The 15,898-nt window shown below is 39.3% G+C and overlaps 1 protein-coding gene across 5 annotated transcripts in view; it reads left to right on the top strand.

Moving 5' to 3' along the window:
• LOC124723194 (glucose-6-phosphate 1-dehydrogenase) overlaps window positions 1-15,898 on the top strand; it is a 303,988-nt gene that overhangs the window by 212,937 nt on the left and 75,153 nt on the right. For 3 of the 5 annotated variants that reach the window (XM_047248384.1, XM_047248385.1, XM_047248388.1), the window contains one exon: window positions 10,488-10,606. In XM_047248384.1, the coding sequence (XP_047104340.1) occupies window positions 10,488-10,606 (119 nt within the window). Of the gene's footprint in view, window positions 1-6,306; window positions 6,405-7,684; window positions 7,690-10,485; window positions 10,607-15,898 lie in introns of those variants that run through there. The other 2 variants (XM_047248387.1, XM_047248386.1) reach the window with 2 other exon arrangements.

The raw sequence follows: 15,898 nt of genomic DNA, 5'->3' as shown, positions 1-15,898 counted from the left end.
GTATTAATTTTACAAGGACGATATGCGTATGCATAGCGCATGCCCTCAGATTTTAAGGCTTCAGACGCTACTCTGAGTTTCCTAGTACATTGCATTAAATTCTAAAATGGTGACAAAGCTAATGTGTTCTATTACCTTTCTGAGATCTATTCCTTCACTTCTTTCATCAGACTTCACCCGTAAGTTAATGTATACTTGTATGAAATTAAATGAATTTTTCTTCAATTGCATACGAATGCATGGCATGGTAACTAGGTGAACTTCTTTGCTTACCTCGAAATTTCTTAGGAAGAAGTTTTTAAATCCTAAGAACAAACCACTCAATTGTGATTTTGTTAGTGGACGAAATATGCATAATGTCCTAATTTACTTGTTCCTTTTTGTATAGTGTTATGTTACTGACTCATGGTGCATGCTGTGTCATAGGCTTGATCTCGAAATGTGCTCATATCTACTCCCTGTTGTTCCATTGTTTCAGTTACTTTATTTGTGGATACTGGTGCATCTTCTTCTTCGTCCTGGGTAAACGAAGTACTCCTTAAGTATATCCAGAATGATATTATTTTAACATAGCGAAAGACTTCACTGATTGACATGGGCGTCCGCAGATTTTATTCTGGGGATGGGGGAAAGAAAAGCAGTAAATGAGAGGTTTAGCAGAATGACGGGAAATTACTTCAAGAAATGTATGAGAATTTTGTAATTAATAAAAACTCCTTCCTTGAGCGCAGAGGTGGAGGGGAAGATAGAGGGGGCAAGTGCTTTCCCTTGCTCCCCCTTGCGGACAGCTGTGGTAACTGATGTATTTTACGAATGCCTTATGTAGTATCATGTATGACAGAAAGAGACTGTGCAGTCTGAATGTTTTGAATTATATCGTGTGTGACTCCTTCTGTCATTAAAAAACTAACTTCGTTCTCATTTAGAGGAGCTATGGGGCGTCTACAGCATATCTCTCAGTACTGATTGATAACTGACAAGTAGTTTGATGATGACAAGAAAATTATCCTTATTCAAGTAGACGTGCTTGCTGCTCTTTTCCCGTCAAAGAAAAACTGGATGTTGTTAATTTTATTGAGGGATTAATTACACTTACCAAAAGATTACCCCAAAGAATCGCGGTCTTCTTTTAAATTTTTTTTGCATTATTTTCATCACCTGCTCACAAATAACGTAGGAATTTACAAGATGGTGTTGATTCCCATACGTTTCACTTGTTTTAGTTAAATGTTCCCAGTTTCTTACTTATATTCTGATACTATGAGGTTCCACAGTGCTCTATTCAGGAAACAACCAGAAAATTTTGCACTCATTTTTTCTGAATATAACAAACAGTTTATGTATAACTAAAAACATTACTGTAACGACAGAAAATTACATTCCTCACTCTATCGTGAAACGCTCATTTGGCTGAGAAGGCACATTACCAGTTCTGTCATTAGCTGCAGTGTGGGCTACGGTGACAATAGCGGGCTTATACACATCAAGTTACTATTAACTACACTTGATTCATAGGTAGGGACAGGAAAAAATTCTTTTATTTTATCGCCAAATTCGGTGTTATTTTGTGCTAAATTCGGTTTTATTTTTTAAATTTGGTGTAATATTTTTGTAAATCGGCGTTATTTCTTTGCCAAATTTAGTATTATTTTTTATTAAATTCGGAGCTGTTTTGCCAAAGTCGGTATTATTTTTTTCCCAATTCGGTGTTATTTTTTGCCAAATTGAGTGTTATTTATTTTTCCAAATTGGTGTTTTCTGCCATATTCTGTATGTTCGCCAAATTCAGTGTCTTTCGTCAAATTCCGTCGTTTTTTGTCAAATTCCATCGCTTTTTGCCTAATTCTGTGGCTATTTGTCCTAACTCCTCGGTTTCATTTCTATTTCTTCGAAAAATCGGTGATTTTTTTTGTCACATTCAGTGATTTTTTTGTCACATTCAGTGGTTTTTTTGCCAAAATTTGCGGATATCGAGATATATTTCGATAATGCGAAGCCAATCAAAAGTCCTTTGGAATTCTTAAAATTAAATATGTAGCACATCTTGACAATATGAAAATATAATCGCTGTTTCGACGAAAAATAAATTGTACAATCCAGGAGTAAAAGCTAATTTTTCTTCCTACAGATTGTAGAGTGTCAGTCACTGTTGTAATATACTGAAATTCTGCGCGAAAGAATCATTTCATTTATGAAATTAATTTATGCTAAGATCATGTTATAATGTAACTATTTGCCATACCAACTTCTCACCTTTTCTCTTACATACCTACTTCCTGCAGTTTAATCGTCATGCCAATTTGGATTTCACAGATTGGGAATCGCTACCGGGTTGTAACTTCTTTCTGAAGTTAGTTTTTTTTATTTATTTCATAATCCTCAGGTCAAGAACGTACTAAACACACCAACTTAGTTTTTACATTTATTTCGTTAGTGCGTTTGCATCGAACTATCAATTCGACGTGTAATTACTTATCTCTGGGGAAAAAAGTGATTAATAACATCTGCCGTCTTTCGAGCATTATTAATGCATTATGCTGTAGCACATTAATAAAGACCCGTGTTCATAGTCAAAACAAATGCACACTGCAACATTGTGTGCTGTATTAAATACACCCATCAGACTGTCCTTTGATCGTATCCTATAATTAGCCGTGATTTTATAGTACACACAGGCCGCACCCAGACAGCGATTAGTTTCAATCCGGCCCATGGAAGAAATTCCTGGTAAAAATAAAATGAATGTACTCTCAAAAACATGCGTTTGGAGGCATAAATTGTTGGCGTGGCGCGTCGGGAAAGGGGTTCCATTCATATCGGTGCGTTATACCATGAACATTAACGTCACAGACTCTCCTAGGAGCGTTGCTGTTGCGTCGTGTCGAGGTGGACCACGAACTTAAGTTTTTGAATCAGGTCTGGGCATGACCAAATGTAAAGCGGGCTATGGCGCAGGGGTCACCAAAGGATGCCCATGCGCGTTCTAGAGCTTAGGACATTGTGTCGTGACGTTGGGTGTGTGGGAGGTTTTACGGGCCAGAATGACCTACATCCTTTTTTGTGTGTATAACTTGCCCCCATCTACGATATTCGGAAAATATCGTTCCCAGAAACTGCTTCATGTTAACATCCAAGAAGTAGAATGAGAATACCAATAAGGATTTTGGATACTTCCTTTAAAGGGGCCCTCAGACATTCAATAATATTGTGAAACTGTCAAAATATTGACCATCTGAGGGCACATATTAACATACTGTCAATACCAGAAATAGTGACAGGCAATATTGATGGACCTCAAAATATTCTCAGTATTGTCAACACATACTAAACGTCTGAGGTAAAGTATTGACTGTTTGACAATATTCTCCATTTAGACGTTGAAAGAGCTTCATAAACCAGCCACACGGTGTTAGTGTGCACTGTCAATTTTTTCAATTTGCTGTTGTGTACATAAAACCCCAGATTTAGTTTTTAAGAAGTTTTTTAACACTAAAGAATTTTAATAGGCCTATGCAATCATTGTATATACCACATTAGGATGGTTAACGGAGGATGCTCTAGGACACTGCTTATATCATTAATTTGAAAATATAGTACAAATTGTTATATTACGTAGCAGTTTGGAAAACAGCTCCCATTTCGAAAAATACGTCATATATCTGCATTGACTGGCGAGAAATCTTCGAAATCCGTATCAGTTTCACCAAATTATCACAAATAGCGAAAAAATGTTTTACATTAATTGCCTGGGAAGGTCCTTGCTAGGCAGATGTAACTGCTTCACAGATTTCCATAGAATTTTACAAATTGTGGTTGCAGATATTACAGATCTAAACTTCGAGCATTAGAATGACCGGCCTGTCGCCAGAAATCTCAAAGTTACCCCTAATCTCTTGTCGATTTGGATAGCCTCTCTCATTAATGCATTTTGCTTTTCTATTTTATCTCCTATCAACACTAATAACTTGTCGTACGGTGTAGGACTCATCGGAAAATACACTCCTGGAAATGGAAAAAAGAACACATTGACACCGGTGTGTCAGACCCACCATACTTGCTCCGGACACTGCGAGAGGGCTGTACAAGCAATGATCACACGCACGGCACAGCGGACACACCAGGAACCGCGGTGTTGGCCGTCGAATGGCGCTAGCTGCGCAGCATTTGTGCACCGCCGCCGTCAGTGTCAGCCAGTTTGCCGTGGCATACGGAGCTCCATCGCAGTCTTTAACACTGGTAGCATGCCGCGACAGCGTGGACGTGAACCGTATGTGCAGTTGACGGACTTTGAGCGAGGGCGTATAGTGGGCATGCGGGGGGCCAGGTGGACGTACCGCCGAATTGCTCAACACGTGGGGCGTGAGGTCTCCACAGTACATCGATGTTGTCGCCAGTGGTCGGCGGAAGATGCACGTGCCCGTCGACCTGGGACCGGACCGCAGCGAGACACGGATGCACGCCAAGACCGTAGGATCCTACGCAGTGCCGTAGGGGACCGCACCGCCACTTCCCAGCAAATTAGGGACACTGTTGCTCCTGGGGTATCGGCGAGGACCATTCGCAACCGTCTCCATGAAGCTGGGCTACGGTCCCGCACACCGTTAGGCCGTCTTCCGCTCACGCCCCAACATCGTGCAGCCCGCCTCCAGTGGTGTCGCGACAGGCGTGAATGGAGGGACGAGTGGAGACGTGTCGTCTTCAGCGATGAGAGTCGCTTCTGCCCTGGTGCCAATGATGGTCGTATGCGTGTTTGGCGCCGTGCAGGTGAGCGCCACAATCAGGACTGCATACGACCGAGGCACACAGGGCCAACACCCGGCATCATGGTGTGGGGAGCGATCTCCTACACTGGCCGTACACCACTGGTGATCGTCGAGGGGACACTGAATAGTGCACGGTACATCCAAACCGTCATCGAACCCATCGTTCTACCATTCCTAGACCGGCAAGGGAACTTGCTGTTCCAACAGGACAATGCACGTCCGCATGTATCCCGTGCCACCCAACGTGCTCTAGAAGGTGTAAGTCAACTACCCTGGCCAGCAAGATCTCCGGATCTGTCCCCCATTGAGCATGTTTGGGACTGGATGAAGCGTCGTCTCACGCGGTCTGTACGTCCAGTACGAACGCTGGTCCAACTGAGGCGCCAGGTGGAAATGGCATGGCAAGCCGTTCCACAGGACTACATCCAGCATCTCTACGATCGTCTCCATGGGAGAATAGCAGCCTGCATTGCTGCGAAAGGTGGATATACACTGTACTAGTGCCGACATTGTGCATGCTCTGTTGCCTGTGTCTATGTGCCTGTGGTTCTGTCAGTGTGATCATGTGATGTATCTGACCCCAGGAATGTGTCAATAAAGTTTCCCCTTCCTGGGACAATGAATTCACGGTGTTCTTATTTCAATTTCCAGGAGTGTAATTTAACAAATATTTCGGGTCCATGGTTCCGATTTCAGTCAGTAAGTTAACATGTAACCAGTCGCTCCTTTTTTTTCCAACCATTCTAGGACGCATTTCGACTTTTTCGTTGTTGTCTGTACCTTGATTACATTAGATTAGATTAGTGCTTGTTCCATATATCATGAATACGACACTTCGTAATGATGTGGAACGTGTAAGGTTAATAAAAGGTGTCTGTGCAAGATACTACATGACACCTTTCTTTTTTTTTGCAAGCTATAGCTAATATAATTGCAGCACACTCTTCCTTTTGGGTATTCGACATCTCAGCCTTGTAAAATCACGTTTTCAACTGACGGTTTTTGTCAGGGCCATTGATAGTGTGAGGTCGCTTCAATATACTGAAGGTTTTAAAAACTAGTATTGCCAGTGTATATGTTGTACGTGTGCTGGCCCCTTAAGATTGGAAACAGCTCTTAGCCGAAAAATGAGTGTGTATCGGCAACTGACTTTGAAAAGAGTTAATTTTAATAAGACACGTAATGAGAGCATTTGTTTGGGACATGTTTCCCATGATATAAGCTGAAAACTACCCTTCAGAGTATTATGAAGCAGATACTGATACTAAAGTAGGAATAATATAAAAAAAGATTAGAAAATGTGATGTCTGCCTATCCGTTCATTTTACGATCCTGAGCATGAAAAAGTCATTCAAGAGGTACTGTATGGCAACAACTTAAATATTTGCATCTGTCTAAAAATACGTATTTGAAATTTGTGATAAAAAATTTCGACAAATCGCATTCTTTCCAATCGACCATCGAAATTCGTGGGCTTGGTCAAAGATAAGCAAGAACATAAAGATAAGCAACAATGTACAGATATATCTTCACGTTATGTGTTTTGTGGTGACCAAATTGCTGTGGTTTTCAAACAGAAACTAAACATACAAGAAGGAAATTTGTGTCAGCTGTATTCGTTATTGCTTATCATGGCTGGCGGTAAAAATATATCGTTACTATATCATTCCTTACCCCTTTTTCTCACAGTTAAACTGAAATGTGTGCAAGTAAATGAAATTACACAAAATATCAATATGAAGAGTAACAGAATCCTCTGTACATTCAGTGCATTATTTATCGGTTGCGGGCAGTGTCGTGTTGGGAAATTATCGATGACAGTCACACCGATAAATATCGTCAACAGTTAACACGTTCACAAATGTTGCTCATAAATTACGCGTCCACTTTCATGCGAGGCAATACTTCACATTCCCTGGTTGTCGTTAGAATTTGTCGCATATTCGGTACATGAGCTGTAATATTTCACATAGTTACTATAAATGCACTGCGGTAGATGATTTTCTTCCTCTTATTTTGTATGCCTTAGGCCCCAATTAGAAGCTATTTGACGTTTATTAAGCGCCATGAACTTTCGATGCACATATCTACATTGTCACCGCAATTATATTTATTTTGGATGTAAAATTTGTGTCATATTTTAGTATGAGAGAGACGTATAAGATTTCAGTCTTGTCTTAGTTTTTTTGACCAACTTGTTTTCACATAGGTGTATAAAGTAAGTGCAACGGTTCATTGAAAACGATCTGCTGTCGTGCCACATTTGATATATGCAACCATCTAAATAACTTTTCAGCTCCCCCACATCATGTTTCAGGTGCTTTCTATTTGCAGCCTACCCCACATGTTCATCTCTTATTAGTGTTGTAATATCATTTTTTCTGAATCCTCACATACAAATGTGAAATAATTCTCTGAACTCAGTAAGGTCATTTCAACAGTTTTACTCTGGCTGCTTAAATAATGTAAATAGATAGCCATGTTTCTCATATTTACCTGTTGTTTGTTTGCTTACATGTAAATGATACGACATGTACCATTTCTTCTGTCAGCCTTTGTTTTCCAGTACTTCCACATTTTGGAGTCATGAACTTTATTTAGCTGATTCCAGAATCCCTACAGAACTCCTATTATCTCATCATAAAAAGGAATGCTCTCCCAAAGGTTTATTTCAGTCAGCTGTAGCTGATATGGTACTGACTGCAATATTCACTACTACAGATTCCAATGAATAGTGTTCTTTCACTGTTTACGTGATTTCTCTACTGTTGACAGCCATTGTATTGTTTAATATTTGTGGCAGTGGTAGAGTACATTTCACCTTAATGTTGAAGGTGCAAACATAACTAAAAGGCCCATGGTGGTGGTCCGACAGAAGAGAGATGGTGGTGATGATGATTGGAACATTAATAAGTAGAGAGAAGAAAACTGTTGTATAATGTGGAGAGGAAAAGCAGTGGAGAGGGACCTAACAGATTAGAATGGGGATAGCCATTTCATGCTTGGAAGGAAGGTAGTTGTGAAAAAATTTGAAAGTAGAAAAATCAGTATGCATGCTGAAAGAGAAAAGCAGTGTAAAGGAGTAAATATCAGGACTGTAATCTGTACATAGAACTGATAATTTGAAAGTTAACTGGCAAAACTTTAATGAAGAGGAAAACATAAAGATGAAAAAGCAAATATCAGTTTGGGTTTGGGAGAAATGTATGAACACACAAAGTAATACTGACCGTATGTCTTAGAAAATTGTAGATTTAGAGAAAGCTTTTGACAGTGTTGATGGGACTCTTCGAAATTTTAAAGGTAGCCAGGATAAAATAACGGTCTCTTAAATTGACATACTCCAGAAGAGCAGTTGCTGATCACATGCCCCGCCATGTCTGCATTCAGTGATGCCTATAGGCTGAGGATGACGTGGCATCCGGTTGGTACTGTTGGGCCTACATGACCTGTTCGGGTGGAGTATAGTTTTTTAGGGTAAAATAAGAGGAGTGAAAGGTTATTCACAACTTGGACAGAAATTAGACTGCAGTTCTACAGGTCAAAGGACATAAAAGGAAATCAGTAGTTGATAAGGGAGTGAGACAGGGTTGTGGCTTATCCCCAATGCTACTCAGTACGTACATAATGCAAGTGATAAAAGGAACCAAGAAGGAATTTGGAAAGGGAAATAAAGTTCAGTGAGAAGAAATAAAAATTTGTAGGTTTACAGATGACATAGCAATTCTGTCAGAGACAGCAAAGGACCTGGAAGAGTGGTGTAAAAGGATGGATAATGTTGAAAAGATGTCATAGGGTGGACATCAACAGAACTAAAACAAAGGTAATGGAATGTTGTCAATTAGGCAATGCTAAGTGAATGTGATTAGGAAATGACACACTAAAAGTAAGAGTTGTGTTTTGCTAATTGGGCAGCAAAATAACTGCTGATGGCCAAAGCAGAGAGGATATAAAATGTAGATTGGCTGTAGCAAGAAAAGGACTACAGAAAGAGAGAAAGTGTTAGCATCAAATATAAATTTAAGTGTTAGAAAATCTTGCTGAAGATATTTTGGACCTTAAGCTGTTCAGACAAGAAGAAAATAGAAGCTTTTGAAATTTGGTGCTGTAGAAGAATGCTAAAGATTACATGGGTAGATCTAATAACTAATTGGTAGGTACTGAATGACACTAGAGAAAAAAGAAATTTATGGCACAATGTAACTAAAAGTAGGGGCTGATAGGACACATTCTGAGGCATCAAGGAGTATTTAATTTGAGAATTGAGGGTGGTGTGGGAAGTAAAAATTGTGGGAGGGGGCGTAGGCATGAATAAGCAAGTAGGTTCAGATGGTTTGGGGTTGCAGTAGCTACGCTGGAATGAAGAGCCCTGCACAGGCTAGACTGATGTCAAGAACTGCATCAAATCCCACTTTGGATTGAAGAGCATGATTGTATTTTTTTACAGTCTCACTAATTCAAGTATGGCTTGAAGATAATATTTGCATTATAACTGCTCATCAGAATTAAGTCACAATTCAATAAAATTGAGTGCAATATTTTTGCAACCAAGTATTGTATGATAATACATTATTTTCATGTCACATTTCTGCAAGAAGAAGCTATGATCTGTATTATTGTGTCAGGAGTATTGCAGTTGGGGCAACAGTGGCTACCTACAATTTGCAAATCTTTTTGAACATATTTTATGTAGGTTTACCTACAGTTTATTTGACTTTGCATAGTCTACAGGGTGCACCCAGTTTTGATGATCATATTTTGGGTCAAGCAACATTAGGAGATTAATGTGAATGTTTTCTCATTAAATATTGCAAAGACATTTTCCATGTGGGATTGCCACAAGACACACTGTAGATTTTTGTTTTTATTGTTTATTGCTATCAATGAAATGTAATTATGATGTGTAGAGCTGACTAGAAGTTAATGGAATGGTATCATATTTGTGTTATTGGCTTTGCATACCTTCCGGATGTGCAGATATGGCTGGCTTTGGTCCACACACAGCAAATGTTTCCATGGAAAAAAAAAAAAAAAAAAAAAAAATATATATATATATATATAAAAATAAAAAAACAAAGATGATGTGACTTACCATACGAAAGCGCTGGCAGGTCGATAGAAGCACAAACAGACACATACATAAACACAAAATTCAAGCTTTCGCAACAAACTGTTGCCTCATCAGGAAAGAGGGAAGGAGAGGGAAAGACAAAAGGAAGTGGGTTTTAAGGGAGAGGGTAAGGAGTCATTCCAATCACGGGAGCAAAAAGACTTACCTTAGGGGGAAAAAAGGACGGGTATACACTCGCGCGCGCACACACACATATATCCATCCTCACATATACAGACACAAGCAGACACATTTAAAGACAAAGACTGTATCTGTGTCAGTTTTACCACCACCACCACCACCAATAACAACAAAAACAACAACCACCACAACAATAGCAGCAAATTTATTTTGTGATAGGCTCTGCAAAATTTCAGAACATTTCTGCCTTCTGAAAAACAAGAAAGACTTGTAGATATCTATTATACTAAATTAGACACATGCAGAAATTTTACCTGTTATTTATTTATATTTTTATTCATTTAGATCTCTGGGTCAGTGACACTTAATTACCTTATATTGAGTACCTTAATTACCTTATATTAAGTACTTTAATTTGTAATTTTGGCTATGTGACACAACAAATTATTACTTTTGTCACTTCTTTATTGCAGAGGCCAGTGAGGAGTGCCTTGCACTAATAAGACGCTCTTTGAAATCAGCTACAATGGAAACCTCTGGTTCTCAGTTTGAAGTAAAAGTGCCGCACATATTTGTAACCTTGGGAGCTTCAGTAAGTACATAAAAATCAGTGGAGCAAACTTTTTTTGGCTTGTTAGTTTACCTGGCTTTAGGACAAATATTACAGTGCCGTTGACACTTGAAGGAAACTGTTGTCTTAAAATGTTTACTACTAGGTTATATGCATGTATACTTATATATTAACATTTTGTTTAATTTTTTCTTGTTGCTGTATAAATCTTTCAACTTAAATGTGCTATGATGTTTTCCATCTAAAATTCTGCTTCTTGTTGGAATTTTGTAGATTTTTTAGCAATTTTTTCATTGCTGTACCTTTGAGGTCTATGATTGGTATACAGGTCCAGCTATTTGGATTTACATTTTTCTTGGTTATTCCAAAATACATCTGATGAATTTGAAAATAGATCCTCCTGAAGGGCCATTCTAGATGCCAGCACTAATCTGTGCAAGTTACCATTCTGTCAAAGACTTAGAACTTGGTAACTACAGACATGATTAAACAGGAGTTGGTTTCAGAATCAACTCACTAATTGCAATTATGGTTCCACATCAGTTGCAGAATATTTCAGAACAAATGAAAATTTGTGCTGGTCTGGGACTCGAACCCAGATTTTCCACTTGTCACGAGCTGTCGCCTTAATCACTTTGGCAGTCTGAGCATACTTCCAGGAGTGGCCCAAATTTCCATTTGTCCTGGTGGAGATTTGGGCTGCTCTTGGGAATGTGCTCAGATGGCCGAAGTGGTTAATGCGACCGCCCACAACAAGTGGGAAGTCTGGTACAAATTTTCATTTATTCTGAAATATTCTTCAGCTGATGCGGAACCATAATTGCAGTTTGCCAGTTCATTCTGAACTGAATGTGGTTGCCGGAGTTGGTTTATTTGTTGTGCTTTTCTGTTCTTTCTTCTGTGACCACTACTAGAAAGGATAGCAAGAAATGAGGCTGGAACTGAGTAATGGACGAAGCAAGTAAATGTTGATGGAAAAAAATAACTCATTAGTGTGTGATTATTGAGGCTGCCACCTGATGTTTCCGTGATGTGCAAGGTTAACATAAATATATGGGTGTCTGTTGGGGGGGGGGGGGGGGGCTGCTAAAATAAAATCCTAGGTGCTTGTGGAGCCAAAATTGGTCATTTTAAAGCTAAGGAGAAACTTTCCCAGCAGGCCTGATAGAATTACTGGTGATTAGCACCCAACAGGATGTACCAGAGGTCAGCATTCTTGAACAAATATTTTTGGGTGAAATGGAATGAAAGTGATTGAACCCCTACTGTAACAAAATATTTGTATTAGCTATGGAGGAATAAGAACTAAGAAAGTGTCCATTTGTGTATGTTATCTATAAAAGTGTAACAGTTGGGAAGTATGCATCAAATTACTAAAGGTTTACTAAAGGCTAGAATTGTCATTCTCATTGCTAAAACAGCAGTACTGTATTATCTAAAACAGCAGTACTGTATCACATCATTCAACTCATGAAACAGGATTCAGGTATTGACTTGATAATAAAATTTCCTACTCTCAATGGCCTGATGGGCATGACCACTGCAGAGTTTCAAAATGAAATGTCCCTGTGTTATGGGCTTGATAATAAAACTTCCTGCTCTCAATGGCCTGATGGGCATGACTACTGGAGAGTCATGACTACTGTAGACTGGAAAATATAACAAATATGGATTCTTAATTTACATGATTGAAACTCATTGCCCCCTCTTTATAAATTCTCTCAATAATGCTATTGAACAACACCCAGAGATATTCTCAGCTTCCTTGAAATTTTTATACATACCTTACAGTGTGAGACTTTTTGAACACTTGTCTGAAGAGTAGAATTGTTGAGTCTCATTCTAGTGTGGCAAATTTGCTGCCTTTGGAACAGAGGATGGGTAATGCACTTTTAATGCTGCAAAAAGGGTTCATCTCTGCTATTAACCAAATAATTATGCTCTGTGCTTAGCTAGAACTGCCCATTGTTCAAATGAAGAATTATGTCACCATTTACATTTTTCCAGCCAAAGTCCAAAAGAAGTTGTAAAACTTTCGTATGATTGAGTTTAGAATGTTACTTCATTGCTATGAGTTGGTGAGTGAGGGATTCTGCAATGGCTGAAGAATATCCCATCAGTAGTGACCTTTTAAAGTTTTGGAGCTGTGAATGCAAAACACCAGGTCTTTCATGAAGAGTAAACAAGAAAATGATGGACAGAGCTTCCTGGATTGTGTTAATTAACCTATCATTTTTGTTTCAAATATGAAAGTCAGCTTTAAGAAAAATTCTGGGAAACAGAGATTACCAGTTTCCACTGTATTGAGAAATGTATGCCTTTAAATACGCTTAAATGTATCGCAGAGGCAGAGACATAACATTTTCAGAATGAGATTTTCACTCTGCAGCGGAGTGTGCGCTGATATGAAACTTCCTGGCAGATTAAAACTGTGTGCCCGACCGAGACTCGAACTCGAGACCTTTCCCTTTCGCGGGCAAGTGCTCTACCATCTGAGCTACCGAAGCACGACTCACGACGGGTACTCACAACTTTACTTCTGCCAGTACCTCGTCTCCTACCAAACAAACATTTTGTTGGTATTACTTTCATTGCCAGTCAGTAGTCTGTGGTTGCTATTACTTAGTTACTGAGAGGATGGCAGTTGTTAATTTGACTCTAGCAACAACATGACACATTGCTTCAACAATGTAATACTGGAAATCAATGTCACATTGCAATGTATCACAGCTAAATTCAGTATAGCATGTGATGTCATCTCAAAACCACATTGCATACATTTTTTTGCCTTCCTTATAACAAAATTTGATTGCTAGACCCGTTACTAAGCTCTTAAACGGAAGAGCTGAATATTCCTTTCTGAAAACCAGGAGAGAACCATAAATACAATGTAACTTTAGTATAATAACACTCTGCAGCTGTACAGCACTGTGGAGTTATGTTTGATGTTGGCTCAGTTGGACATTAGAATGCACGAAGATTTGTAGTTGCTTTTTGTGTTCTTTTGGAAGTATCATACCATTTAAAATAATCTAAGAATTCTAGAGGGACCTATGCAGCACACCGTATTACGTAGCCAAATCCCAGTAGATGGCCTTCGCGTGAAGCATGCCTGTGTGAATTGAATGCATAATGATCTCAGATGGCTGTTTAAATACTTTTATGAAAAGGGGGGGGGAGGAGGAGGTTACTCCTCAAGAATATCTTTGACAGTTTCCATTGTTGCTAATGACCTACAGGTATGTAGAGAGCAGCTATGTTTAAGGTTGATTCTTATGTTCTGTTCATTATTGTGAAAATACATCAGATAAAACTGAAATTTTGTGTACCTTAGAAATGGAGAAAACATATTGATTTAATTTAAAATATTTCTGTGTGTAGTTTTAATGTTATTGAATTCTGAATAGGGACTATAGGTGCACTGTGTATGGACCATTTCCCTCTTTGTTCACCATTGGAGCAAGGTCTAGTTATTAATCTGAATCCCCGTGAGTGCTTGCGTGACACCCTGAAGTCAGATCCACCTTCTTGCCTCAGTGTTATGTGCAATATGGACTATGGATGACTGTGACGAGAGATTCTGCAACATAGTGTTAATTTGTTTTGTTGCGGAAGTTAATGAAAATGGAAAGGAGAAGGTGAAGCATGGTACCATCGTGTAAAGTGCTCCTCATCAATAACATCGGGGAGCCACTGAGCTAGATGCCATCGTTGAATGGCGTAATCACTATCAACAGTGTCACATGTAGTCATTCCACAAGACTCTGCAGAGATGTTTGGAGTTTGATTGTAGCATGCCACATGGTGATCAGAACAGTACACCACTGCCACTGCTCCACTTTACAGACAAACTGGTACTGAAAATTTCCTCCAACACCTAGATTCAAAGTAATGTAAATGAACAATGGTGACTCAAAGCAAGCATCACCGTTGGCTTTGCATTCGTCTTCTGGAATGTTCATGCTCTCATTTTGTGAGAGAATAAAATTGTGTGTAGTGGGGTGTGGAAGTCTGTTCTTTGGAATAGATGAGAATTCATCATGGAAGGGTGCTTGAGGACCCCCCCTGTGCCCCCCCCCCTCCCGCCCCCCTCATCGCACGCACACACACACACACACACACACACACACACACACACACACACACACACACACACACGGAGGGAGGGGGGGGGGGGGAGAGAGAGAGAGAGAGAGAGAGAGAGAGAGAGAGAGAGAGAGAGAGAGGGTCATCTAGGGATGCTATGAGTTGTTTTATAAAAATCCATTAAGATTTTTCACTTCGTTTATCTCAGTTATACAGGGTGTCCCAGGACAAATGGTCAATATTTAGAAATATGACATGAACAGTCATTTGAAGTAAAAACTTCATATGAACATATGCTCTATTCTGAATGTTTTTGAGATATAACACCGTAATGTGGATGAGTAGGAAAAACAAACATGTGATGTTCTGATATGGCATTAGTTCTGTACTGCTTGACACAGTCACGTCGTGTAATATCTAGGCGTAATGTTGCAAAGCGATGCGAAATAGAATGAGCATGTGAGGAATGTGATAAGGATGGTGAATGGTTGACTTAGGTTTATTGGGAGAATTCTAGGAAAGTGTGGTTAATCTGTAAAGGAAACTGCATGTAAGACACTGGTGCTTCCTATTCTTGAATAGTGCTCAAGTGTTTGGGATCCATAACAGGTCAGATTGAAGGAGGACATCAAAGCAAATGAGAGGCAGGTGCTAGATTTGTTACCAGTAGGTTCAAATAACATGTAAATGTTATGGAGGTGCTTCGGGAGCTCAAACGGGAATCCCTGGAAGCAAGGCAATGTTCTTTTTGAAGAACACTATTGGGAAAAAACCGACATTTGAAGCTGACTGCTGATTGATTTTACTGCTGCCAACATACATTGCGCATAAGCACCACAGAGACAAGATATGAGAAATTAGGGCTCATACGGAGGCATATGGACAGTTGTTTTTCTCTCGTTTTATTTGCAAGTGGAACAGGAAAGGAAATGACAAGTAGTGGTACAGGGTACCCTCTGCCATGCACCTTTTGGAGGCTTACAGAGTATCTATGTAGATGTAGGTGTAATGTACATGTTATTTATTTTCTGTATTATTCAATAAATTGTCAGGTTTACACACGTGCAACAGTTAGTAAACATTACAGCATGTGTTTTATGAAGTGTCAGTGGAGAAATACGTATTTTTAACACATTCACTTCTAAGCATTGTCGTACACATCACATTACACTGGTTGTACAGTTCACTATAAATGTTTGACTGTGTCACTGTCAACTTCAGTGCATT

The sequence above is a fragment of the Schistocerca piceifrons genome, chromosome X (assembly GCF_021461385.2).
Source record: "Schistocerca piceifrons isolate TAMUIC-IGC-003096 chromosome X, iqSchPice1.1, whole genome shotgun sequence".
Lineage (NCBI taxonomy): Eukaryota > Metazoa > Arthropoda > Insecta > Orthoptera > Acrididae > Schistocerca > Schistocerca piceifrons.
This window is presented reverse-complemented; position numbering and strand designations above follow the sequence as displayed.